The sequence below is a fragment of the Myxocyprinus asiaticus genome, chromosome 21 (genome assembly GCF_019703515.2).
Source record: "Myxocyprinus asiaticus isolate MX2 ecotype Aquarium Trade chromosome 21, UBuf_Myxa_2, whole genome shotgun sequence".
Taxonomy (NCBI): domain Eukaryota; kingdom Metazoa; phylum Chordata; class Actinopteri; order Cypriniformes; family Catostomidae; genus Myxocyprinus; species Myxocyprinus asiaticus.
In genome coordinates this window covers 9,418,664-9,445,387 of record NC_059364.1, presented here as the reverse complement: position 1 = coordinate 9,445,387, position 26,724 = coordinate 9,418,664, and the positions used below count along the sequence as shown (strand labels likewise).

The 26,724-nt window shown below is 36.4% G+C and overlaps 2 protein-coding genes across 2 annotated transcripts; both read right to left on the bottom strand.

The window, feature by feature from the left end:
* Positions 1 to 8,087: 8,087 nt before the first annotated feature.
* On the bottom strand, positions 8,088 to 13,296 carry LOC127412331 (homeobox protein zampogna-like). Its single transcript, XM_051648594.1, has 2 exons — positions 12,283 to 13,296; positions 8,088 to 11,632 (listed from the first exon to the last, which is right to left on the bottom strand). The coding sequence occupies exons 1-2, from the start codon at positions 12,560 to 12,562 to the stop codon at positions 11,184 to 11,186; spliced, it is 729 nt and encodes a 242-aa protein (XP_051504554.1). The 5' UTR covers positions 12,563 to 13,296; the 3' UTR covers positions 8,088 to 11,183.
* A 9,009-nt stretch (positions 13,297 to 22,305) lies between these two features.
* On the bottom strand, positions 22,306 to 25,602 carry LOC127412354 (homeobox protein Nkx-2.3-like). The gene is made up of 3 exons (XM_051648635.1): positions 25,472 to 25,602; positions 25,015 to 25,357; positions 22,306 to 24,394 (listed from the first exon to the last, which is right to left on the bottom strand). Exons 2-3 carry the CDS (start codon positions 25,349 to 25,351, stop codon positions 23,769 to 23,771), a joined length of 963 nt encoding a protein of 320 aa, XP_051504595.1. The 5' UTR covers positions 25,352 to 25,357; positions 25,472 to 25,602; the 3' UTR covers positions 22,306 to 23,768.
* Between the last annotated feature and the right edge of the window lie 1,122 nt (positions 25,603 to 26,724).

Sequence of the window (26,724 nt, the reverse complement as noted above, 5' to 3'; positions counted from 1 at the left end):
ACATTATGTAGGTTAATTAATCTTTCAGACTTTCTTTCTCAGACACTTAACAAGGATGAATTACAGTATATTAATATGATTATATGACAGCATCAGTTTTCACACTGTTACAATGTATGGGTACTTGTATAAAGTGGCCACAATAATTATTTGTACACTTAAGTCACATACAAAATGAATGTCACTACACTGTAAAAAATTTGAGCGTGAGTTTACAATAAATTCCCGGCTACTAGTTGCATGACTTTCACTGTATATTTTACAGTAGTATTTCTACAATTTATTAAAATTAAAAAACAACTGTATACTCTGACTTCACGGTGTTTGCTAACTGTCACCATCATTGAGTTTTGTATGCTGAGTGTTGCGTGCCTGATTGACAACTCATGATAAAAATTTTAATGAGCGATAAAACCAACCATAATATAGCCTATCTTTGCAAACAGCCCTTCTTCATTGTTAATTTAAAATTATACTGTTTCTTTGCTTACAAATGCATCATATAGTGTAGACTATACATCATGGTTCGACATAAAGTCATCCACTAAATTGACAAATGTTCTCCATATATCACAGGACAATAAATTGTGTTCTTAAACACAATTGCATCAACTGCAGAAAAATCATCGGGAAAATCTTCAGATTATCGATGCGTGATAAAGGCATCGATCCCAAGCCTAGCCTACTCTCCCAAGCCTTTTGGCTCTTTTTTTTTTTTTTAACATGATGGAATTCGAAATCATAATTCCTTTAGAAAAGTGTTTATTTCATCACTGTGAAGATGGCAAGGATCAGGAAAGCCTGAAGGATACTGAGGCTCATGGAATTTTTCACCATTTGGGTTAATTATGGGTTCTTCTCCATGTGCCTGGATGGAATATATATGACACTCCCATTTGAATTGTGTTTTCTTATGTTTTTGCTGTGTGTCTACATGAAGGCCTGTGTTGTTGTTGTTGTTTTATTTCACCTTTGTATGCATGTGAAACAGGATACTTGACACCTTCCATGAAATAAAAGAAACTCATGCAATGCTTGCTGTGAACAGAGAGCTTCCCCTAATAAATCCAGCTGTTTATAGTTCTAAGACTCTCTTAATGGCCTCTAGTCTTGAGAGCACAGTGCACGGTCTTGCACTCACAAACGTGATATATTAATACCACACAGAGTGTTGGCATTTATGCATGAAGACATTTGTGAAAATGAAAGAAAGGATTGGAGAGGATGTGCTGGTCTTATTTATTTGAGATCAAATATATACACAGAATCCCTGAGAAGAAAACATGAAAAGACAGAACTTGTTTGAAGGTATGATTTTAGTGTAAATGTTCTGCTTGCATGCTAACTTTTAAAACTTCATATAAGGAAACAAATTGCTTTGAAGGAGAAAAAAACAAAACTAATGTTGTTATTCAGTGAAATATTCCTTTCCGCTTCAACTCTCAGATCTCTCCATTCAGCATATTCGAACTGGCATGTCATGTTCAATCGCAACACACTTGACATGGCATGATGCGCTGCACCATTTTTTATTTTTTTTACAGTAATCTGAATGGATGCGCAAATGAGGTTGCAAATTTTGGTCTGTTGCATACACTCGTTATAGAGTGGCTTCAGTACACAAATTAAAGCACACAAGTGATATGGACTCTTTTTATGGTGCTTTTATGCTGTTTTTTTATTTTATTTATTTTTTTTATTTTAGCTTGATAGCCGTAGTCACTGTGAATTGTTATACAGTATAAAGATTCTTCAAAAACCATCTGTTTGTGTTCACATACAGGTTTGCAACGACATGGTTAGTTTTAGGGTGTACTGTTCCTTTAAGGCCACACAAGGTCTGAGAGTGAGCTGTATGCTGATTTTGTGTGCAGGTGTCCAGAGCTTTCTCACTTCTGTTTCTTGTTTCTGTCTTCTACAATGTCTGCTTTGACAAATGCCTCTCAGAAAGTAAACAAGGACATAAAATCTCCTGTCAAAGCCCTCAAAGGAATGGTGTCTACCCCTTTTATACACTGAAACAATTTTCAGGTGACTTCTCTATCGCAGGTGTGGACAGAGCTGAGGACAGGAGTTTCAGCTGGTTGGATAGAACAGTCTGCTCTATGTTGACCTTAAGGAACAAAATAGAGGTTGTCTTTCTTTGAAAAATATCTTTGCCTGCCTCAACTGGTCATTTATAGCTCGCATAGCCAGACTTTTGTCTTGCGGCATAAAGTCTGGTCCAGTTTGAAGTTTAATCTAGCTAAGAACGACCCATTTTAAAAAATGGAAATGGCAAAACAGCCCAGTGTTTTCACTTTTCTAGAAAGTAATTACACCCTTCAAAGCACTTTGCATCATGCCTCACACCTGTAACTGTCGTAATCATGTGATGCACGGCCTCGAGTAACTTATTGCTTTTTTTACACTAAAACTACAGTACAAGTAGCTATTTAGTCTTGAAGCAGATTATATACTGTACTGTATAATTACATACAAATTTTAAGCCTTTTCTCAGGCCTTCTATTTAATCAACACAGCTCCAGTTCAAGGTCAGGTAGTCTTTGTTCTAGACTGGCAATAGTGAAGGCATTGAATGTTTGTGTGTTACCTGCCTGAAAATAAAGTTCATGCTCCAGGGAGAGCAAGGACAGCGGGACACCATTCCAGACAGTGGAGGAGAGGATGTGTGCCAAATCAGAGCTGGTGAGCAGCCCTAAGAGGTTCTAAGTGGAAGTCCTATCTCTGCTCTTAGTGAAGTTGCCTTGTCTCAGTGTTCTTCAATGCACTCCTTGTTTTTCCTTATCTGTGATAATTAAAACATTGAAATTCCTTTCACAGAGCTCAGGGAGTGAGAGACTGACCTGTTAGGAAGCATAGTGTGGAAATGTAACAGGTTGGAGTGTATCAGAGCCATAACCAGCCCATTTATGGCCAGAGGAGTGCAAAAATATTCACAGACGGAGCCAAGAAACACAATGTTCCCATACTCACAAACTCATCATGCATCCAAAAAGAGAAACCACTTTTTTTTTTTTACATCTTTTTATGGTAAACAAAACCTAAGTGTGCATGTTTTGCATCCACTGCAGAATAGTGTATAGGCTAATCATCAGTGTTTATTTTGATATTAAAATACTCTTATTCTCTAAAATACTCTTATCCCAGCTTAATATGAAGAGACGCTGTGGTGCTGTCATTGCTCTGTTTGTTTGAGCATCTGACCAGCTCGACATTAGCCAAACCAATGGCTGGAGTTTCAGGAGGGACATGTTGTTTGTTTAACCAATGACCACTTAAAATTTCTGCATATATCATTCTTAAATCCATTCTTATGTAAAATGCAAGCTGGTCTCAAACAATCACGTTACTCTACCAAAATTTTTGTGGAAATATTTTTATGTTGCTAGTTGTACTGATCATAGCAGTGTCCTGGTGAAATAAAGATTAGAGGCACTACAACAATGAGTTTTACTCCTTTTCACACAAATCATGAGAAAAACTCTTCATAAACACTTACTTTTTCGAGAATGATCAAATTGCATGGTAGCTCAACTGATAGAGCGTTACACTTGCGATTCAAAGGATTGTGGCACGAGTTATGATGAGCACGCAAGTCGACATGTGAGCTGAAAGTGTCAGAAGCACCCCAAAGGATGTGGTTGCTTCAGCAATTGCAGTTTTCATCTCACATTTGCTTGTATGACACTATCGGTAGGTTTAGGGTGGGGAGGAAGGTTTAGTTGATGTAAACTTGATAGAGCATAAAACTTAAAAAACCTCACCTGTTTGGAAGAACATTTTACTCACTTTTAGTGCCATACAGTGGACATTTCACCTCAAAACTGCCGTGATATGTGTAATGAACCACATAATTTTGCAAAAATGTCGCCACAGTCATGCAGTTTTCATAAGATCAGGCTGGTCAATTGTAACATTATGGTAAATATAACAACTGATATCAGAATGTTTTATTTTACATGATTTAGATAGAAATTGTTCAGGTTTAATAAATGAGACCCATTTTATGGATCAGATTTCGAAGGTTGCCCTTTGATATGCTTTGAAATTTTTCGTGACATTATTAGCCGCTTTTCCACCATCAAGCCAGTGGAAGCTATCAGCTGGAGCTAATAGCCTTGGACCTTGAGTCGCAAGACAAAAGTCAATCTGCATTTCCACTATAGGGCCAATAGCCCTGCAGCATTGCCCTAAAACCTGCCCTTAATTTGTTCTGTGCCCGCATTTCTTTTCCCCGAACCTGTATCGTTTTGCGCTGGATACACAACTTAGCAAGTTCGCCGACAATATATTTTATCACGTCTTTGTTTTGGCCAACACCGTCGATCTGACGTTGCACATTTTCATCAGCCCAAATATTCAGAAGAGCCCTGATTTCGTCTGCTGACCAGTACTGATGATTCTGCATTCTCCATTGATCTGTTGAGGTAAGCTGGTAGCTAGATATGAAAAATTGGGAAATGAGTATCTTGGTGCTGACCATCTGACTTGACTCAACCTAACTCCACCTTTGACATCGACCCAGCCTCAATCCCCAGTTGGCCTTCTTTGGCCCAAATGTAATTGGCGGGACAAAGGCGCTTGGCCGTTGGCTCCGCGGAAGCCCGAGGACGCACAATGAAGCCCCGGAAATGACAGTGGGAACACAACTGGCCCTGGCACGCACTAGCACGCCTTTATATTGGAAACGCAGCTATTGACTACAAGTGCTAGGTTATCACTTACCAAATAAAAGAATGACACAATTGGGTCATCTTATCATAAACAATCTCACTACATGCTAATATAATCCCCCTACCCCCTGCAAAAAGAGCAAAACATTTATGCTTTGAGCATGTCTTTACATTGTTTTCCATAACCACACACCCATAAAACCTCTTACATCTAAATCTGTGGAGTTACAAAGCTTTGCTTGTGGTTACAATTCTCTCTGTGGGTTTTCACTGAGGGAAAAAAGTTGATTGCTGATAAATGCATCATGCTCGAGGAGAGTTCATCTCTTATGGCTTTACTGTAAATGTTTACATTCCAGCATGCAGTGATTTTTATCAGCTAATAGTTTTTGGAACAGGCTGAGGAGTTCTGTGGGCCGGATTATTGGTGTTGGTGTTGGAGGGGGTGGGGGGCGGGAGAGAGATTTGCCTGAGGAGACAAGGTCAACGTGAAGCTGTGCTCTCTCTAAACAAAGGTATTAACTGTGGGCCATTTCTTTCTTCTATCATGCCCTTTCTATAGCCTGGGTGAATGCATTAACGCTTCTTTCCACAGTGCAATGTGAAATTCTAGCTTCATGTTACATCCTCTCACCTTGAAGCTTGAGCATCTGGGTCTGTGGCTGAAGCATGTTTACTAAAGACTAGAATATTGGACTTATGCATTCAGCTCTGTTTCTTAAAAGGGAAGTGTGTAATTTTTGCACCACTAGCATCACCAAACGGAATTGCAAAAATAATGATTATTTAAAAAAAGGTTTGTTTGGACAAACATATACAGTAATCTTGATATTCTGAAAGTGTCACACTTTCCGGGGGAATCAACCTACTAATGACTTACTCACAGTTGTCTCTGAATACTAAGCTGGGATAGGAGAAACATGGACAAAAATGACATCAACTTTAAGAAGATCACTTTCATCTGTTCACTGATGAAAGAACAAGTTGTTTAACTTGTTTTGTTGTGCCCTTGAGTCTTTGCAAAGAGGCCTTGTGTTGTGCAACACAAATCACTTATGAGGACGACACCCCGGAAACAATTAACTTCTGATCTATTTATGATTGTTCATCAAGGAAATTGAGAACTAATCCTAGAGCATTCAGAAATTTTTACAGCACTTTGTGTGAAATACCTTAATGCTTTGTTCTTTAGTCTTCACAATGAAAAAGAAGTGATTTGTTGACTCATCAACCGTAACGTACGACATTAAATAGCTTCTACTCAGAACCGTACATATTTATAACATTTTTAGATTTATCTCATTTGCATTACTGTGTACAAAACAAAATACTAATCATAAGGTGAACTTAGATTGAAATATTAAGTAAAAGAACAGTTGTGAGTTCCTTCAACTTCTTTAGCTTAAAAATCCATAAAATTAAGATTTTAAGTACTAATAACTCAAACAATCAAGTACAGAACTGAGGTTGTGCTCTGTAAACCCTAAAGTTGTCATTACTGGAAATATCAAGTTGTCTTAAGTATTACTTGAAATGTCAGGTTCTGGGCTCGTAACTGAAATAGTTAAGTTAATTGAACTTATTTATCTTACTCAAACTTTTGAGTAAAACAATTAGGCTATGGGGAATACCCATAATGCTTTGAGCTTGAATTATTTAATTATGTTTCCTTGGTTATGGGGGCATTTAAATAGTTGTTATTAAGAATTTATAGGGTTTCAGTTCTTTTGTAGTATAATGTAGGTTGTATTGTTGCAAATAGTTGTTTCGTTTGATGCCACCATTGTGATCAGTGTCCTATTTGGTCAACTTGGACCCTGTTCACACTCATTTGTTTTGTGCATGTGCAGTTGAAGTGCAGGTATATATGCATTTCTTTGGAGAATTAAGTTTATTTAATGACTGACCTAGAATCAGCTATGATCTTTATTTGTGCTGTGTTATTGTTTGATCTACAATTGAATCAATTCAGTTAAAATTAATAACAACAGTAGAAACAACAATATTTAAATAGTGAATCTGAGTTAAATATACTTGCAGCTAGTTAACTTAACCTAAATAGTTAAGTTCATTCTATATGAACACCAAGTTAATTTAACTTAATTACATACGTTTTGGACACGCCATAACTCAGTTCAATTGAGGGAACGAGTTTACTCAATCAAATGACTTATTAGGGTTTTCATTGTGGTGAATACCTATAAGCCCTTGAGCTTGAATAATTTTAGCATGTTTGTTTGGTCAAAAAAAAAAAAAAAAACTTATTGGGGCATTTAATTAGTTGTTATTAGAATTCATAGAGACCTGAGCTCTTTTTTAGTATTATTGATGTTTTACTGTTATTAGTAATTTGTGTAAAGTCACCATTAGGTTGATTAGTGTTCCCTTTGGTGAAGTTGGATCCTATTCAATACATTTCATTTTTCTTTGTGCATGTGAATGTGTATAGTTGAAGTGCAGCTTTACCTGCACTTCTTTGAGGAGTCTGTTGTTTAATGACTGACCTCAGTCATTATTTTCTTTTGAACCAATTAAATTAAGTAGAAACAATAATATTAAAGTTAATTTGAAACAACATGCTATTAGTTGTTGAATCGTATTTGTGTGACCTACCTTTTTAAGTAAATAAAGTTGAATGAACTAATCCATTTGTGTACTGTATATCTAAAAATGATTTCTAGTTATGCTATAAAATGACCATAAGTTGAATTTATTTAAAAAATGTGATGCAAAAATGCTACATATTGTATATGTTTTAAGTAAATCCAACACATCATCTTTCAGTGCAGAAACTGAGCTAGCTGGGAGAGTTGAACTTATGGTTGATTTGTTTTAAATCAACTCTTTGTCCCACCCACTTAAATTTCCCCACAGTTAAATGTTGTACAGGTTGTAGTGAAACACAACAATATAATAATAATAACAATGTGTTTTTCCCGTCAGTGTGTGGTTTAATTGATGTGGGGTTTTGTTGTAGCAGGTAAAAATGAATGTGCACTGGGCAAACTCTCCCACCCGGCGCTTTTGTTTTCTTTGTGTGGGTTCATAAGCCTGCTCACTCTAGTCTGCACGAATCGTCTGCTGAACTCAAAACTGTGTCTACATACAGTACTCTGTCACTATAAATTTTTTTCTTTCTTGTATAAACACAGACATCCATATAGTGCTCAACTGTGGCCCAAATCGTTGTCAGAAGCAGATGTACAGTATGTGCTGATGTTTGTGTAGAAGATGACAGTACGGCAGGCCTTGTGGTAATAAGGGCGTAGACTGTCATCTGAAATATAACTAATCGATCATAAAGATTTAATTGATGAAAAATATAATATCTAATAGAGCAAACAGACAAAAGACAAGAACAGGCAGAAACTTGGGAGATATTAAATTGGTTTACTGTCTCTAATATATATAATATCTCACTTCACTAAAATCATACACTCACTGAGCACTTTAGAAGGAACTCCTGTACACCTGTTACAGTATTCATGAGATTATCTAAACAGCCAATCGTGTGGCAGCAGTGCAATGCATAAAATCATGCATATACGGGTCAGGAGCTTCAATTAATTTTCACATCAAACATCAGAATGGGGAAAAATGTGATCTCAGTGATTTCGACCGTGGCATGATTGTTGGTGCCAGACTGGCTGGTTTGTGTATTTCTGTATCTGCTGATCTCCTGGGATTTTCACGCACAACAGTCTCTAGAGACTACTCAGAATGGTGCCAAAAATATCCAGTGATCGGCAGTTCTGCGGATGGAAACGCTACTGACAGAAAAGCTATGGTAACTCAGATAACCACTCTGTACAATTGTAGTGAGCAGAATAGCATCTCAGAATTTCAGAAACACGTTGAACCTTTATTAGGTCCATAATGTTCCTAATAAAGTGCTCAGTATGTTCACAAAATGAACCTGGTTCAATCAACAGCACTTCATTGCCATGTCAATGCAATGCCGTAACAATGTAACCGTTTTTACAACACACTAAAATCATGTAGAGCAGAGATTTTATCACACTATACACATCTTGTGTCTATACTTTTGAAACAATGTGTATTTTAATGTTTATGGACAGACCCATTTCACTTCCATTGAAAGTGTTTTAATGTAACTGATTTTTTATTTTTATTTATTTATTTTTTTTATATATAAACGAAGGACAAGTCAATATATTTGTGTTACCAAGGGTGTTGTACAATGAACAGCTCATCTTCTCTGAAAACTATCACCTTAGTGGTGAATTTTAAGTGAATATCAAATGCACTGCCAATGGGGTTACTGGAGCGCTTATTTGCTCCACCCTCAGATTCTTTAGACCACTAAAATAGATGTGTAGAATTTAAGTGACACTCAAATCCCTTAAATGTACTGATGGCACTCACACAATGAACAAAGATACACTATGAGTTACTAAGATTTCATCCATTGAATCTGGATTGACTATGTTTAAAATTTAACGACTGTGGATGCAGGTTTGAGATGGGTGTGATTGCAGATGGATGCTGTATTTTGGTGATTTTGACCCTTCTTTCTCTTGCTTTTATGAGGGTGTTGTCTCCTCAAGCACATATGATTAATGTGCCCTGGGCTTTAGCCAGACTCTGTTGTGCAACACAGATATGGTCTATTGACAGTATCTGAATCATGCAGATATCACGAAAGGGCTGCTTAAACTTATGTGAACTGCTTTATGCTGAGATGCTTGAAATAGAACTATATTTCTCTGCCACAATATTTTTTTATTGCGATAAACAGCCGTCTCATGGAGTGTGAAATGCAGCACAGCCTTTCTGTCACGTGGAACAACAGTCAGTTCAACGTTTAGATAAACAACAGTACCAGAAACTTTGCGGATATTCATTGCAGTTAATGAACAGACAAATGAACATAGATAAATTAACAACTTAATTAACAGAGTTATTCAAATATGCATTATCAACTAGTTACTGTACAAAAAAATTGATCAGCAGATTGAGGAGATTTTTATATATTCTGGAATAGTTCTACACACAATGGATTGTTTTCTGGTCTTTTTCTTTTTTCTTTTCTTTCTTGCCTTTTTGGTTTTACAGTGATAATGTCCTTCTTAAACACAGGAGTCAAGACTATTCAAAACAGACAACTTGACAATGTTGTTTCTCATGAAAATGAACAACTTCGACTAGACACAGTCTTGTAAGAGAGGTCATAGAGAGGGCAGATTGAAAATAATTCACTCATTTGATACTGACTATAAAACTGTAATCCCAGATTGACTGCCTTTCTATAACTAGTTTTCTTTTGTTAATTAAACACTTTATTTAAAACCTATTCAAGCAGTCAGTCAATATGACTCCAGTAAATTCTTTTTGTTTGTCTATTTATCATAAATTGTCTTGATTTGTCTAAAAACAAACAAAAACAAAGATTTACACTTTTCTTGTGGATTATTGAAGTTTATTTCTGTATGTTGGCATTCTGTGTTGCCTGTCAAACCAGTTCATTGTTTCCTCTTACATTATTGCCCTAAAGTCATAATCTCAGCACATCATGTTGACAAACCCCCTTTAAGCCTTATACTCTTGCAGTTAGATTTTCTCCGACATGCCACATTATTCCTACTTTGTTTTAAAACGTGTTATATCTTTAATATAAACCTGTATTCTTTCACAGTTGTCAGTGACTTTGAGAACAAATTTAATTCAGCTATTACATTAAAAGTCTGCTTGACACATATTAAGACATGTAAGACTGTATTACAGCATATGGAAGATTACTTTTAAACTTCCAACGGTGATGGAAATAAAGATGAACTTTATTCACCAAAGGCTAACAAAGGAAAAACTCCAAAAACTAAATACACTCTGTACATATCAAACCAGGCTACTGTGGCCTCATAAAGTATTTGGACACTTAATGTATGAATGTCTTTGCATTATAGAACAAAATGTCAAACCATGTGGCATTTATTTTAAAGAAAGGCAAGCACTTTTCAAGCAAAACATTTCACAAAGCAAAGATTATTTAGGCACCTGCATGACCAGTTAGTTAAAAATAAATTGAAAAATGGCTATTAAAAATTTCGTTCTGAAAATGTTTAGCCTTATTTGTGTGCAGATGCCACTTTTTGGTTGAACAGTTTGTCACCTATAGTGCAATGACATCCATAGATTTTTAAATATTTAAGTATTTTGTCCTAATATTTTGTGCAACATTAACAGTTTTAGGTTATACTACAAACCTGACAAAATTTCTATAGAGTGAATTGTCTCTGCTTTGGCTTATTCATCGGTATAAAAGTATTAATAGTGAACATCAGTATTGTCACATCCCAGTTTGGTTGTCCTTTTGGTTTCTTAGGCCATTCTACAGTTTATTAGATATGTTTGGTATTTACAACCCTGCTGAAACAAAATGATTTGTGTTTTCTCTTCTGCATAAGTGCACTTTGACTGGCTGATGATTGTTTGTGTTTAACAAAACTCAATAGTCACTTCCCACATTGTGCCGTAACCCCCAGTAAATCAGTACAAGCCACCACTTAAAGTGTTCCCAGAGATCCATGGCTGGAAGCACATGTAAGGGTAGTAAGGGAAAGACTGGTATACGGGAGGAACGAACGGACTAGGTAGATCCTCGGCGTTGTATTGCCTCTGGTCGTTTTTCACCAGTACTTTCACTGCCACTCTCTTCGCCAGGGTTGCTGTGGGAGTTGTCGTAAGCTCGGTCGCCATTTGTCGCCGTTTGGTTTTGTATCTCCTGTTCTGGAACCAAATCTTCACCTGTGTCTCCGTCAGTTTGAGCGCTCCTGCGAGGTCTGCGCGCTCTGGGCCGGACAGGTACCGCTGCAGGTTAAAGCGCCGCTCCAGCTCATACACCTGCGCATGTGAGAACGCCGCCCGAGACCTTTTCTTGCTCGATTTGGGGTTGTTATCTCCGAAATTACAGCTCTGTGCCTTCCCTCGGTCAATATCTATAGATGGACAATGCACAGGATTAGGCTTTGTCTGGCAAATCGGAGGCCTTGTGCTGTATGAAGAAGTCAATTGAGAAGATTCAAATAGTCCCGATTAAATATTAGCCAGCTCAAACAACTTACAACTCACAAATATTGCCATACAGCAAAATATAGTTTGGATTTACACGTATAACCTATTTGGATAAATGTTTAAAATCACAATTAGAAATTATGCGCTTGAATTGAGAACTGCATAATAAACATAATGCAAAATGTATGGCATATTATTGCACTGACAAACTCGCAATTAGATTTCATTCATAACATATGCATATGCATATGCATCGCATTTTGTTTAGTAGTGCCACTGATTTAATATTGCATCACATCACAAATTATAGGCTACCATATAGAGAAAAAATATGATTTGGAGTGACGCGCATTTAGATATCTAGTGAGAAATAATTCGATTTTTTTATCGAATAGACAAGCTCAAAATGATCCCGTTCATTTCTTAGATGTATGCAACATGTGTATATACAGGTCTCCGTCAGTTTTAGCTTGCAAGTGCAATTTATAACGATTGTTTTTAAGGTTGCGCATAAATGAATAGGTTTTAGCGGGTTGCGCATGAATGAATTCGCCGTGTAGTGCTAATGCCTCACCATGTCGTATTTCTGGTTGTGAAGTGTCTTCCCCCGTTGATTCTTCCTCGCATGAATTCTGATCGGAGAATGAGTCCAACACAAGCACACAGGGAGAGATGCGCCTTTCTGCGCTCTCTGCTTCATTCTTACCGACCGATACAGATGAACTGGAACAATCCTGTGCCTCTGTGTCCCCTATTGCCTGTTCATCAGCGTATTCCTCGTCAATACGAATATTCTTCTCGGAATCACGGTTTAAGATGTTATGAATGGAAAATGAGGTGCGGTTATTCGCCATTTAAAACATTTACGTAAATTGCTCGTCAAATTAGGATGGCCTGAAGTGTTGTGCTTCTATCTGGGAGACTGTTGCTCTTTCATGGCGATGAATTAGTCCACAGTGTAATTGTCTTTCAAGTTAAGTGCGATTTAATGAAAGGAAAACGTCTTCTGACTCAATCAACAGGCAAAGTGTCAGAAAATGTCATGTGTGCATCAGTTCCCTCAGTTCCCTTTCCAAACGCGCTGCCAATGGGGTTTCTGGAGCGCTTCTTTGCTCCGCCCTCGGATTCTTTAGACCACTAAAATAGATGTGTAGAATTTAAGACCCATCGAAATCTGTTTATTTCCACATGCACTACTGGTTGCAATTAAATTATAAGTGGACATTTTTATGTAGGCTAGTAAGTGTTTCTTGACATGTTGTTGGGGTCACGATTTAAAAGGTAGCACTGAAGCCGCCTGTTAAAATACAAATAAAAATACACAAAGGAAAAGTAACGTCGGCTACTCTTGTAGCCATATTTAGTATTTAATGTTTTATTTATTTATTAATATGTTCAAGTAAAAGGTTCAATATTGTGCTTGCTGAACTGGTTTAAAAAGCTTGCCTATGCCGACATTTATCAAACATGCCTGAAAACGCACCTATAATCCTCTGTTCCATACAGAGCTTATGTTTTGTTCTCGTGAAACCAAGCAAAAGACAGAAAATTACTAAACTAAGATGTTTGTAACATGATTCTACTTCGCTGAAATGGTTCAAGAATTAGACCAGAACTCAGTTTGAACGCGCAATTATGACAGGGCTAATTCAGTGATTTGTGCATTGTTTTATTTTGTTGCAACAGGGTCCAGTTTAGTATTCTGAAATATTTTTGTATTCAATTTAGGAGCATAAAGTCCCACAAGCATCTAAAGAGCATACAGACAGCAAATAAATACATAAATAAATTAATTAAAAAAGAAAAATGCATCTTTGCTCATATTTGTGTTGCTCTCTCATTTTACATAGTCGTGATTTAGATGTTTATTTTAAACAAATGACCTAAGATGGCAAAAAATGGATAAAAAATTACCCTATGAACATTACACTAGATGTTTACTTCAAAACACATTCGTTCTTTGAAACTTAAAAAAATAGACTTTGTCAAACGTTCATTTTTATCTGGATAAATGAAGCAATTTTTTAGCGACGCTTTTCTTCATTTAATTTTCCCTCAAATTTGATTCATAAAATTTTATTTTGTTATTGTTATTGACCATTTCTTAATTTACACTGCACTGCTTTATTTATCAAACAGGCGGATGTAAGCTATTTAAAGAGATTAGTAGCCTATATTTATTTTGCATTCAAGGCATTTTTATTATTATTATTATTATTGGAAATTTTAGGTGGAATTTCACTTTTGCGTCTTGAAATCAAGAATTTTATACTGAATTATATTGTTTTTAAATGCAAATTCTCATGTGCATTCTATTCGAGTAGAAGATGGTCATTATTGTGAAGCACAAAAAATGCAGTGTTTAGCTGAATTTAAATGGATTTCAAGTAAATTATATTTACTTTTAGCTTTAATGAATAACCTGTACAAGAGAACACTACACTGTAAAAATGTCTGTAATTTTAACGGTAAAAGACTGTAAAAATGCTATAGAAATCAAACGTTAATTTATTAGAGTATTAACTGTAAAATATACAGTAAAATTGTAATATATTTTAAAAGACAATACAATAGTTTTTACAATAAAATTAATAAAACTAATTTAGGTGTAAAAAGTATGATTTTTCTGTATAATTAATGGTAAAAATGTACATTACAGTAAATTATTGTTAAAATTACAGTAAAAATTTAAGATTTTAATAATCGGGCGTTCCCACAATTCCCTGCATGACCCATCATATTTCATTATATTTTATGGGAATAGTTATGTTTCTTATTTTTAATATCAGTTATGCACATTGGCGTGTTCTGTGTTATATTTAATGTTTAGTTGATGTTTACTGCATTATTTAAATTTCACATGTGTTACCCTGATGGTGTTTAGTGTTTGTGTGAGTGACACTGAGAACTGTCTCTACATGTTTAATGGTTATTGTTTCTGGAAGAACTACTGTTGGTGAAAAAGCACATTTTTACAGTTTCGGAAGGTTATATTAAGTTTATGACGTTTTATTTTTTTTTTTTTACTGTAAATTGAACAGATTTTTTTTTTTTTTTTTTTTTTTTTTTTTTTAACCATGTCATGGTGGTCATGTAAATTACAGCAGTTTTAAACTAAAATGTACAGGTTGTTCTGTAAAGTTGTTTAAATTTTTACTGTATTTTTCACATAATTATTCTGGCAACCACAGCTGCCAGTTTTTTTTTTTTTTTTTTAATTTATTTTTGTTTTTTAAACAACAGGATTTTTTTTTTTTTTTTTTTTTTTTTTTTTACAGTGTAGACATCTTGAAGGCCCTGAAAACGTAATTGCACACAGCGTGTTTTGGGGTTTGATATCACAATAAGCTAAGTAGCAATTAGTGGCCTACGAAGTTAAGTGCGCATTACTATATCACATCATGAAACAAAGTTTGTTGGACATGTTTCGTCAAAGCCACTCAAAACCCTAAAAGGCTCCGTTTGTGTTTTCAAGAAATACAATTGTAGCGCCGCCAAGTGGCTTTCAAAGGATAAAATTCATGGATTGAATCAAGCATAGCAACTAGAAAGTATTGCCTTGATAAATGAAGTCGGCCCACAGCAATTGTTGTGTTGTTTGTTTTCATTGGGCCACCCATCACCTGGCATATGCCTTGTTTTTATAGGCTTAGAGATAATTGCTATAGAGTTCTTAAATAAGTCACTGCTCTTTTTGGTGAGGATCTTTTGTGACATCACAGAGAAGTATTTCCTTTACTTTATTACCACAGATTGATGGGCAGCATTTTGACAAACAACATTACTATAGCCTGGACAATGAGCCTGGGATTGACAAGTGATGGAGTGACATTTTAAGACTACAGGAGTGGTAATCATGTTACATTACCAGTGTTGTAAATAATTCCGAATTTTTTGTCAAATAAAAATGTCATAGCTTAGCAAGTGAAGATCCTGTGAGCTAATGCTAAAAAACCATTATGTAGATGCATAGTTTGTTTAAAAAAAAAAAGTGTGCACACTGAAAACCTTAATAAGTTGACTACTCATTTGATTGAAAAAAAACTTGTTCCATCAATTGAATTGAGTAATGCCATCTCCAGAATGTATGTAATTAAGTTCAATTAACTTGGTGTTCAAATGGAATGAACTTAACTATAAATTGAGGTAACTAGATGAAAGTAGACTTTTCTCAGATTGTGATTTCTACTGTTGTTAATAATGTTAATTGAAGCAATCAAACAAAAAATAGATAAAAACAAAGAACAGCTCAAATACAGATCATAACTGATACTAAGTCAATCATTAAAATAACTTAATTATCCAAAGAAATGTACATATACCTGTACTTTAACTGCACATTCACAAAGAAAAGTCAACAGGGTTCCGCTATACCAAATGGGACACTGATCACATTAATGGTGACATCACACGAAACAACTATTTGCAACAAAACAACATAAATAATACTACAAAAGAGCTAAAACCTCTATAAATTGTTAACCACAACTATTTAAATGCCCCGATTCCTTCCTCTTTGACCAGGGAAACATAATTAGATAATTCAAATGCAAAGAATTATGGGTTTTCCCAATAGCCTCAATTTTGTACTCAATTTAGTTATCAACACTTAAAATAAAGAAGTTCGAAGAACTTAAATATTTGAGTTATGAGCCAAAACCTGGCATTTCAAGTAATAATTAAGACAACTTGATATTTCCAGTAATGACAACTTTAGGGTTTACAGTGCATAACACATATTAAAAATCTGCGTTGACCCCTGTAATTAAAACTTAATTTCTTAAGGAAAAAAAAAATGTCAAAAACTAGTGCACATGTACTAAGAGTTCACAAACCAAAATGACCCAAATCTTGTAAGTGGTTCATGTTTAAAACATTTTTTTTTTTTTTTTTTTTTAAATAGGATGCTTCTCCTTTGTTTGTACTTCCACTAGACGCCACGATCCCCTAAATAAACATTGCTCAGCTGTTGTTTATGAGGAGTAAGCTATATTACCAAAATGGGAGGTCTGAAGTGTTGTTTCTGTTATTCACACTGGAGAAACATTCTGCCGAAGTTCATCAGGTCAGTTGTGCAGGACAGAAAATGTTTTGTATCTAGGTGGAAATGAATGTGCATAGTATATTTGTCTAACATATTTTATATAAGTTAGGCTAGATGGTGTTCCTGAAGCATATAGTTCATATGGTCATGAATTAATAGTCAAGGTAGTGAAGTTCTGTTTCCATGGCTAGGTAAGCATTGTGATTTTTCAGTTTATTAAAATATCGATCTGAGAAATTGTATCCGCAACCATAAAATGCCATGATTGTGCTCTGCAATCAGGTAATAAACAGCTCTGTGTGCAGAATGTGTGTTGGGTGCAGGATGGGAGGTCTAGGGTGATGTGACCACAAGGGGGCGCTTTTCATGTAGCTTCCATATATATAAGATAATGCCTAAAGCTTTGGCACTCAACCATAGTGGATTTTTTTTATATTTTTTTAAACATGTTAAATATCATACATAGGTTAGGAGATTTGTGATACAATTAGGATAGCCGTTAATGCTGGTAATATCCCTTTACCTGCAGATGTGTATTTCCTTCCCAACTTAAGAACATATTTGTGGTGAATACAGTGGCGTTCATTAGCTGTGGTTAAATCATTCAGATTGCACACTTGTCATGTTTGAGATAAATGACGTGACAATGGTTTCTGGATATATTGTCTGTGCAAACACAACATACAAATGCTGTGATTTATGCTTCATAGGTATGCAATACCTGTGTTTGTCACACATCTGTCTTTTCCTCTTTCATTTTCATTGATAGCCCTTACTTTACTTTTTATTTTTGTTTATTTGCAGCTAAGATAGACTCACTTAGCACTTTATTAGGAACACTTGTACACTTACTTATTAATGCGATTATCTAATCAGCCAATCGTGCGGCAGCAGTGCAATGCATAAAATCATGCAGATACGGGTCAGGAGCTTCAGTTAATGTTCACATCATCCATCAGAATGGGGAAAATGTGATCTCAGTGATTTTGACCATGACATGATTGTTGGTGCCAGATGGGCTGGTTTGAGTATTTCTGTAACTGCTGCTCTCCTGGGATTTTCACACACAACAGTCTCTATAGTTTACTCAGAATGGCACCAAAAACAAAAAACATAAAGTGAGCAGCAGTTCTGCAGACGGAAACGCCTTGTTGATGAGAGAAGTCAACGGAGAATGGCCAGACTGGTTTGAGCTGACAAAAAGTCTACAGTAACTCAGATAACCACTCTGTACAATTGTGGTGAGCAGAATAGCATCTCAGAATGCACAACACCTCGAACCTTGAGGCGGATGGGCTACAACAGCAGAAGACCATCGGGCAGTCTATCAAGAACTTAGCGTTCCTAATATAGTGTTAAGTGAGTGTATGTTTTATATCTTTGATAGAGATATCTTCAAATGTGTTCCCAATTTCACACAAAGCTTTGTCCTCCCCTACCTACACTCAGAAATAACTCTTTGGCTGAACTTGATTCAGTTGTGGACAGTGGCTCCATGTGTTTGAAATAAGTTTTCTAAGCTTAACATTACTTTGTAATCTAAACTCAGATACTTTGTTTATAGAGAACCTAATTGAATTGGGTAACCCCAACAAAATTAAACATGTCACAGCATCTCAAATTAATATACTTTATTTCTTTATGTAGTAGCTAGTGACAGTGAATGTTAGCATGCTAAATACATGCCAGTGTATAACACTACAGAGCAGTGTTGGGTTCGAGTCCACCTTAGTCGAGTCCGAGTCAAGTCCGAGTCTTTAAACAATCGAGTCCGAGTCCAAAAGGGGCCGAGTCAGACCGAGTCCATAACAGGCCGAGTCCGAGTCGAGTCCGAGTCCAAAAGGGGCCGAGTCGGACAGAGTCCATAACAGGCCGAGTCCGAGTCGAGTCCGAGTCCAAAAGGGGCTGAGTCCATAACGGGCCGAGTCCGACTCGAGTCCAAGTTCGAATGAATCTGTTCATGAGTCTGAATTAAAATTGTAACCGTAAACTCAATATCAATATTATAAGATTATTTTAAACTTCACAACTAAGAAAAACAGTTTGTCAATATAAATTTAAAACAAAAACACCTCTGTTGCATTTCATATATACACTGTATGATTAGTATCCTGCTGAACAGACTTCTAAGTGGTTTCAGAATGAAAGCATATGCTTTAGGTGTATGAAGACAAAACTGTCCTTCAGCACAATTCTTATTGCATTCTGTTGACATTACAATTATTTGTTGCTTTTTCCCCTCCACTCAAACATAGATTAAAGAAAGTGAAAGCTGTGTTAGTCATTACAACCAGTTTAGTTTTTATTTCTACTACATTTTCATTTCAAAAGTATCCCTATCTAAAGAAATAAGTCTATACTGAGATTTCTTTCTGAATCTTTTTTCTCTATCTGCCGACTGATTCAACACAGAAGTAATTAGCACTCGCTGAGAAGTTACGTCTCACGTTTTGGCTGCAAATGCTACATCCAAAAACACTGGAAAAGCCCACTGATAATATTAGGACAATGTCGTCACGGACGTGATTTTCCAGTTAATTTGCGGGAAACCACACAATGCAGGGCAGTTCTACGTGCTGCTCCTGTACCTGATGCATTCATGTGAGTCTCGCAGCTGCTGCCACAGAAGATAAAAAAAAATAATAATAATTGGTATTTGCTTGAGCGGCAGCCACGTTGGTCTACAGACAGTCTGAAATCTTTAAATTCCAACCAATGAAATTGGTATACCCCCCCAGTTAATTCATCAAGCTATTATGGACCAGTTCAAGCTGACAACACTGCATGGACCACAAGAGAATACAGAAGCCTACATGTGTAGATACATTACGCCTAAAAAGACTTAATATCCAATATTAATACTATTTTGATGTATTTTTATTTCGATATGCTGTCTTTAGTAATCTGTGAGACATAATGTAGGTGACTTGACTCAATGAAGTTCTTGATTTTAAGTTTTTAACCACGATGAAACCGCAATGCGAGCACCATCTTGGCTGCACAAACTCCACACGCAATTTTACCAGTTGTCAGGTCCCGTGTTGTGTAAAACTGCCTTGTTTAGTTTCTATTAATTTGGATACATACCCGTATCTATGTTTTCGTCATGTCAGCCACCTCGGTAGTCGATGTTATACAGTAGTCTCTGTAGTAACATTCAAGTGTGTTGGTTGACTGATGAGTGTGCCTTTGCACGTGCGTATGTGTGTGTGCTTGTGTTTGCTTAATCACAATGAAACAACTCTGGCTAAGTCTACGAATTCAGGGGCTAATACAGCTGCATGCAGACAGACATGTGTTCATTAATTTCTGTTCAATTATTTTATTGCATCACAAATATCATGGACTCGGAACAAAAAACCAGAGTCCTAAAAGCTCGAGTCCAAGTAAAAATGCGTCCGAGTTCGTGTCAAGTCCAAGCCCATTAAAATAGACATGCAACTCGGACTCTAGTCTGAGTTTAAACTCGAGTAGGATACCCCAACTTTACTACATGGTTTATCTTAGAGATTTTGTTATGGTGAGCACAACAACCACTGAAGAGAGTTTTAATTATAATGGATTTCGCTGCTCTCATCCTAAACCTAAGCTCCACTTGTCACCATGGTAACCCCTAAAATTCCAGCATTACATAAACCCTTCTAAATCTCAACATAACAAAACATTTAACACTAACAAGAATCCCCATTTATCTTCATCTTTCACAAAAACACACCAAATAACACTTAATCTTAACATTTACTCTCAAGTCCCATGCAAAGCAGGAGGGGAACTAGAAATCCCCTGCCAAGTTTCAGTTGACCAAACAAAATATATTCATGTTGTCCAAACAAATGGATTAAAGTGAAGGGTTTTCACTGAAATTAAGCTCACTTGGTTACGTGCAGTTTGAGTAATTTGGGGGGATTCTGTAAACCTAAAAATAGTGAAAGTTCATTTTTATTCGTGTATTTTGCCTTGACATTCACAGACAGTAATTTGTTCGCTGTCTTTGCAATTCAGAAGCTGAATCCAGTGGCCTTATAGCTTTGACCCATGCTCACTTGAAATAATTTTTCCTTCCGTTTCCATATCTCTACAGATAACCATTACATTTATATTCCTCAACTATTTGCCACATTTATTTCTGGATGTCATTTCGGTATGCTGTAGGCCTACTTTTTTAGGAATTTCAAGTCTGAGCCATCAAGGTTATTATGTTTTATATATATATATATATATATTTTATATACACACACATATATATATATATAAATGTAAATATATATATATATATATATATATATATATATATATATATATATATATATATATATATATATATATATATATATATATATATATATATATAAATCTTTAGACTTTTTTTTTTCTTTCAATAAACACATTTTTAAGTCAGTTTTCCGTGTCTGGTAACAGTACATTCAGTTCCAGATATTTTCAATCCAACTGAGTTTTCCATCAGTATTTTATTTGATTCATAGAAACAACTAGGCCGTATCCAAGCATGTGATGACACACTGTTTTGGAAAACTAACCACACCCTCTCCCGATAGTCGTCCAGGAATCCTCTCTATAGATTCATATCTCTAGTCCAGCACTCTCTATGGCAGCGCGTCCTGAGGCGTCGCCGCTCTGTCGCCATGAGTATTTACATTGAAGTATCTGGGCCACTTACCCTGACAGCAGGTATGTCCAACTGGCCTTGCAGTAGCGAGGGGAGCTGTTCATCCTTGCTATTAGGTGAGAGACAAACCCCCGATGACTCTGTGTTTACTTATCTATTAATCTTCATTATAAGTGTGTGAGCTCTGGTAAACTCGTGAATGGGCTGGAGGACAAACGAGTGGCCGTCTACTAGCCCACAAATCAATCAAAACATTTTACACTGGCATTTTTTTATTTTATTTTTTATTATTATTCCCAATAGAGTATACTTTTTATTATTATAAAATCAAGGCTAACTGGTCGGCTTTTAAAGGAATTAAAAATGATGAATTGGGGAAAAAATAGGCAACATAAAATCTATATTTTTTTGGTTGTCCGTTATTTTCCCCTGAATTTCAGAACATAATTGTTCATATAATACTAAAAATAATAATACTTTAATAATCATTATTACATGTAATCTCAACATTTTCATGAACGAGTCCGTCAGCCAGCAGGTGCGTAAAACTTTTAGATTTTTAGTCCCGCATTAAGCATTTGCTCTTAAAGGTCACGGGCCGATAACTTTGCACACCAAGTTCGTAGGTCATTTTAGTTTACGTTGTGTTACTATGGAGCAACGCCTGTTTCACAAAATAGCACGTAGATGGCTTTTTATATAAGTGTGCATCCTTACAATAGCTGTCAGTTTCAAAGTGCTGAATTGAGGCCAAAATTTCTCCAATCACCCAAATGAGTCCCCCAGAATTGTGCGAAAATACCAACTGCCAAAAATAGAAATTGCATATTATTTTTCCCAAGGCGCTGATAGTTATCAAATATTACAGTAAAATGCAGCAAAATAAAGAAGAAAATAAAGAAAATTATGGCACTGGTAAGACAAAACTTGGAAGAAATTTTAATGCTCTGCTGTACAATAATAAAAGTGTCCCAAGATAAACTCGTGATTACAAGCAATGTGGCTCATGCAGACTTGTAAGTTACTGGAGCTGATTTGCCAATAGAGGAAGAAGAGGAGGAAAAGTGAGGGAGACTCTCATTTCAGATATTTATTTATTTTTAAGTGTGGATTATAGGTCAAGTATTTCTTGAAATGAATATTGTTAAAATAGGCTGTCATACCTCGACTGCAATTCATTGCTTATATAAGTAGGCCTTCATAACGTTTGAACTAATTATCTGTCATTGGCTGAATGCACAGGCTGCACGCGCACTCTGAGGCTCTTGTTAATTTACGAACGTTTTTATGTCCTACTAAAAAAGATAACGATGCTTTTGAGAACCGTGTCGTAGAGATCGAGTACAATTTACGGGCCAGTAGGGGCTACTTTGCTTCGGGAAACCCAGGCCATGATTTGTGTATGTTTCTGTAAGGTTTGTTTGTTTGTTAGCGCGCTAAACTGACTTATAGACAATTGTTTTAAAAATGCGTAGATCGTATTTGTGAAATTATAAACGAATAAACATAAAAATAAAATAACGCCTATTTATTTCAAATATGGGTTAGAGAGAAGGCTTTCCGTTTCCACTTATTTTATAACTGCTGTCATGCATGAAGGAAAAACTAATGTTGCAAAAGTGCAAAAACATTTCAGTTCAGAATGATTGCTCATGTTATCCTAAGTTATAGCTACCAGACTGTTAAGAAGAGAATAAAAAATAATCTCTTTTTTGATATCATGAACTTTTCGAATATTTATCAAGAAGGATTATTAACCAAGGAACTGTCCTAATATGTTAACTATAGAATTTAATCTATGTTGATCATAGAACACCCTTTTTTCCCCCCAACCGGGTCAATTTTTTCGTTTTTTTTTTTTTTCCTGTATTACTGAAATAATTAGAAATGTTGTTTTCGTGTAGACTCTTATATTCATGTTTCAAATTGTAAATATAATTGTAAAATATTTTTATTTTTACAAGGAAGGTTTGCACAACATTACACACCATTTAGTTTTCGTAACATTGTTTTGTTAATAAACGTTCGTCAAATATCTCCAAGTAAGGATGCCAACATAAAGACACACATACATGCTCAGGGGCCATCTCCAAAAAATGTGATCTAACACGCATTGCATTGGTACTATACGAACTGTTATTTAGCATAATCGTGAGATGTCGGTGCTTTCATTCTACATCTTAATTTGTTCATCTGCTATGCATTTATGTGTAGGCCTATTCGTTCTGCCCTTATGGAAAGGTTGCTAGAAGAAATTCACAGAAGCTTATACTGAAAAGGTAGACTATACATTCAAGTGATAAAAGTTAGAGGCCTATAAAACACGAGTAACTGTCTGCTAATTTGGTAAAGCTGTCATTTATGTACAGAGGGATGGGTTTTAATGTCACTACCACGCGCGAATACCCTGCAAAGTCCCTTGACACGTTGACACGGGCGTCCCTTGTGTTGTCTGAGGTTGGGAATATGTTCCGAGGTTGTTCAGACTCATGCTCATCAGCGCATTGGTGGATGTGTTTGTCGGAAGAGGTGGAAGGCTTGGATATGTACAGCTGTAAGGGTTTGTATAGGCGGCATTATTATAGGACGAATAACCGTTGTAACTGTATGGGCCAGGGTTCACAGCGTACGTGGCGTTGTAACTCTGTGATCCCGTTAAACACGGTTTGCCATCCCGGACCAGCACCGGCACTGCCACTCTCCTGGGTGGCGGCGGATGGTGGTGTCCTGCCATTTCCAGTGTTTTGTCTTGACGCTGCCGCTTGCATTTGTATCTTCGGTTTTGAAACCAAATTTTGACCTGCGTCGATGTCAGTTTCAGGGTGCTAGCCAGATGTTCTCTCTCGGGAGCCGATAAATAGCGCTGCTGCTTGAAGCGCCGCTCCAGCTCGAAGACCTGCGCTTGGCTGAAGAGAACCCGCGGCTTCCGTCGCGTCCTCTGCCGCTGCGCCCGCTCCGAGTCCGAGTGCACATCACCATCACATTCCGGGGATCTGATTATCGCACCGCAGCTTTCTATATAACACAAAAGACGAGACAAACAAGAGACACAAACGCTAACTATCACTTCAACATTTTAAGCACTTGCATACATGGAAAAATCACTGCACATCGCATGCGGCTAATCGAAACAGGCCTTTATCCAAATGCATTAATAAAGTTTTATTTTATTTTAAAAAAATTTTTTTAAGGCTACAATAACAACATGCACAGGAGGATGTCTGTCTTCTCTAATTATTATTATTATTATTATTATTATTATTATTCTCTAATCAGTTTACATTATTTGGCACTATCCCGAACATTAGAGTTTGATAGGCCTGATTGTAGATGTGCATGCCCACTTCTAAAATACCAGTGTTTCTATTTGTCAAGACAAACTCATTAAAGTTAGTTCTATTCTTATATCTGTTACTATGGTATTGTGTAATATTTCATATTTATAGAAGCATTTGATATTAAATGAAATGCAATATCAAAATAAATAGCACATTTATTTTACTTGAATATTCTGTCACTCTAATAGGCCTAATCTTTCTTTCTTTCCTTCTTTCCCTGTCTGATATTCAGAGACACGTGCAATTTAATGTTCTCTTCAGTTTCAAATACAACGTTTTAGAATCCAAATCACCCACTCGTTTCGTGGTCCTCAAGTTCATCTTCAAGTTTGTCGACGTGTCCCAGTGACGGATGGACGAACATCGGAGGTGAAAGGCTGCTCTCCACTAAACTATCCTGCATGGAGAGCGAGTTCAGAAAAGCCATCTTTTCCTCGTTGTCTGAGAAGCCGGGGCTGTCCCCACCTCCGAGAAAACAGGATGATGGTGCCTGAAATCTCTCCTGCAGTTCCGGATGCAGTTGCGCGTGGTGTTGCACTGGATGCAAAGACTGAAGGTGGCGAGATTGCTGCTCCAGTTTCAGTATATCCTTCACAGAAAACGGCGTTGATGTAACCGGACTCGGAAGCATCATCAGGCGCTGTTGGATTACATCTACAATATTATTCCTGAATCAACTGGCAGCCTCGAGCACTAAGACCTGTTGAACAATTGTTTAGATAGGTAAAAAAAAAAAAAAAGGATGTAAACATACCTAAATGTGTCGATTAATCTCCCATTTTGTCATGGCTGGTTGATTTGCATGAAGAGAGGTGAGGACCGCCACCAGTCGGTGTGAAACTGTTGTGTGTTTTTCCTGGAGTCCGGCAGCACAAGGCAGTTCTTCTGCACGGTGATGTCACATTACCGGGGCGGGATGTAACGATCCTTCCCACAATCCACAAAGGATACGCATATACAGTTTCACACCAGCAGGGAAAAAAGCAGTCCAATAGCCTATCACACGATACTTTTTCAATAGCGTTAATCCAAACCAGTGAAGTCTGTTATATTGGCCTGATTAATTATGAAAGTACCTTGTAAGCAAACAGGCTTGATATCACACATTCATCCACAAGGGTCTTCTTAGTGTAGCCTGACTCAGTCATGCTTAAAAGCTTGCGTTCAATGCAATTTATCTGTCCAAAATATTAAATGTTTTTAAAAATTTTTTTCAAAAATATCTTTAATCTTGATTGGTCTGAAATATGTTTTCTTTTACTTGTAAACATGTTTTCTATTTGTCGTTTGGCCTGTGAGATTTCACTGCTGTAAGCTGTTTTGCACACACGCTTTGCCATTAGACAGTCAAGCTGGAGTAAAAGCAGATGCAGACTTTTGACAATTAAACAGCAAGCGGATTTAAACATAACTTTTCAGCACAGCCTCTGTGTGTGTGTGTGTGTGTGTGTGAGAGAGAGAGAGAGAGAGAGAGAGAGAGAGAGAGAGAGAGAGAGAGAGAGAGAGAGAGAGATTGTGTTTGTGTGTGCGCGCGCGCGTGTGTATATGGATAGGCTGCATATGGGACTCTAATTATTATCGAAATATTTTTTGAAATAGTTAAGAAAATACATTTTAAGAAAACCATGCTTCCTATAGGCGTTCAGACTTGCTATTATTTTTTGGTTGAGAAGCATTAGATGTATAGGTCTTATATTTCTGGAACAATTTGGATGCATTTTGAAAGGTAAATCGGATTTATTTATAATCTCTTGAAATGATAAATTGCACCCCTATAATTGCTACTGACTTGCCTATCATAATTTTGATTGCACTGCCGTTTTAGTCCCTTTTTACCCTATTGTTAAAATCACACCCTCAGAGCTAATTATGATTAAGAAATGCCAATAAAATAAGCTAAAAGGAGTTTTGTAGGTCTATATGAGGAAAACGTCAGAGATGTCGATTCTACCTTAATCGAGATGAATCTTGATTCTAGATATTAAAGTTTAAAATTTCAACCGATTT

What these genes read in the sequence shown, in the direction of transcription:
- LOC127412331 (XM_051648594.1), bottom strand. Translation starts at nt 12,562, where the DNA reads ATGGCGAATAACCGCACCTCATTTTCCATTCATAACATCTTAAACCGT. An exon ending in ACAACCAGAAATACGACATG is followed by an intron (nt 11,633 to 12,282) that starts GTGAGGCATTAG and finishes GTCCATCTATAG; the next exon opens with ATATTGACCGAGGGAAGGCA.
- LOC127412354 (XM_051648635.1), bottom strand. Translation starts at nt 25,351, where the DNA reads ATGATGCTTCCGAGTCCGGTTACATCAACGCCGTTTTCTGTGAAGGAT. An exon ending in ACTTGAGGACCACGAAACGA is followed by an intron (nt 24,395 to 25,014) that starts GTGGGTGATTTG and finishes TGTGTTATATAG; the next exon opens with AAAGCTGCGGTGCGATAATC.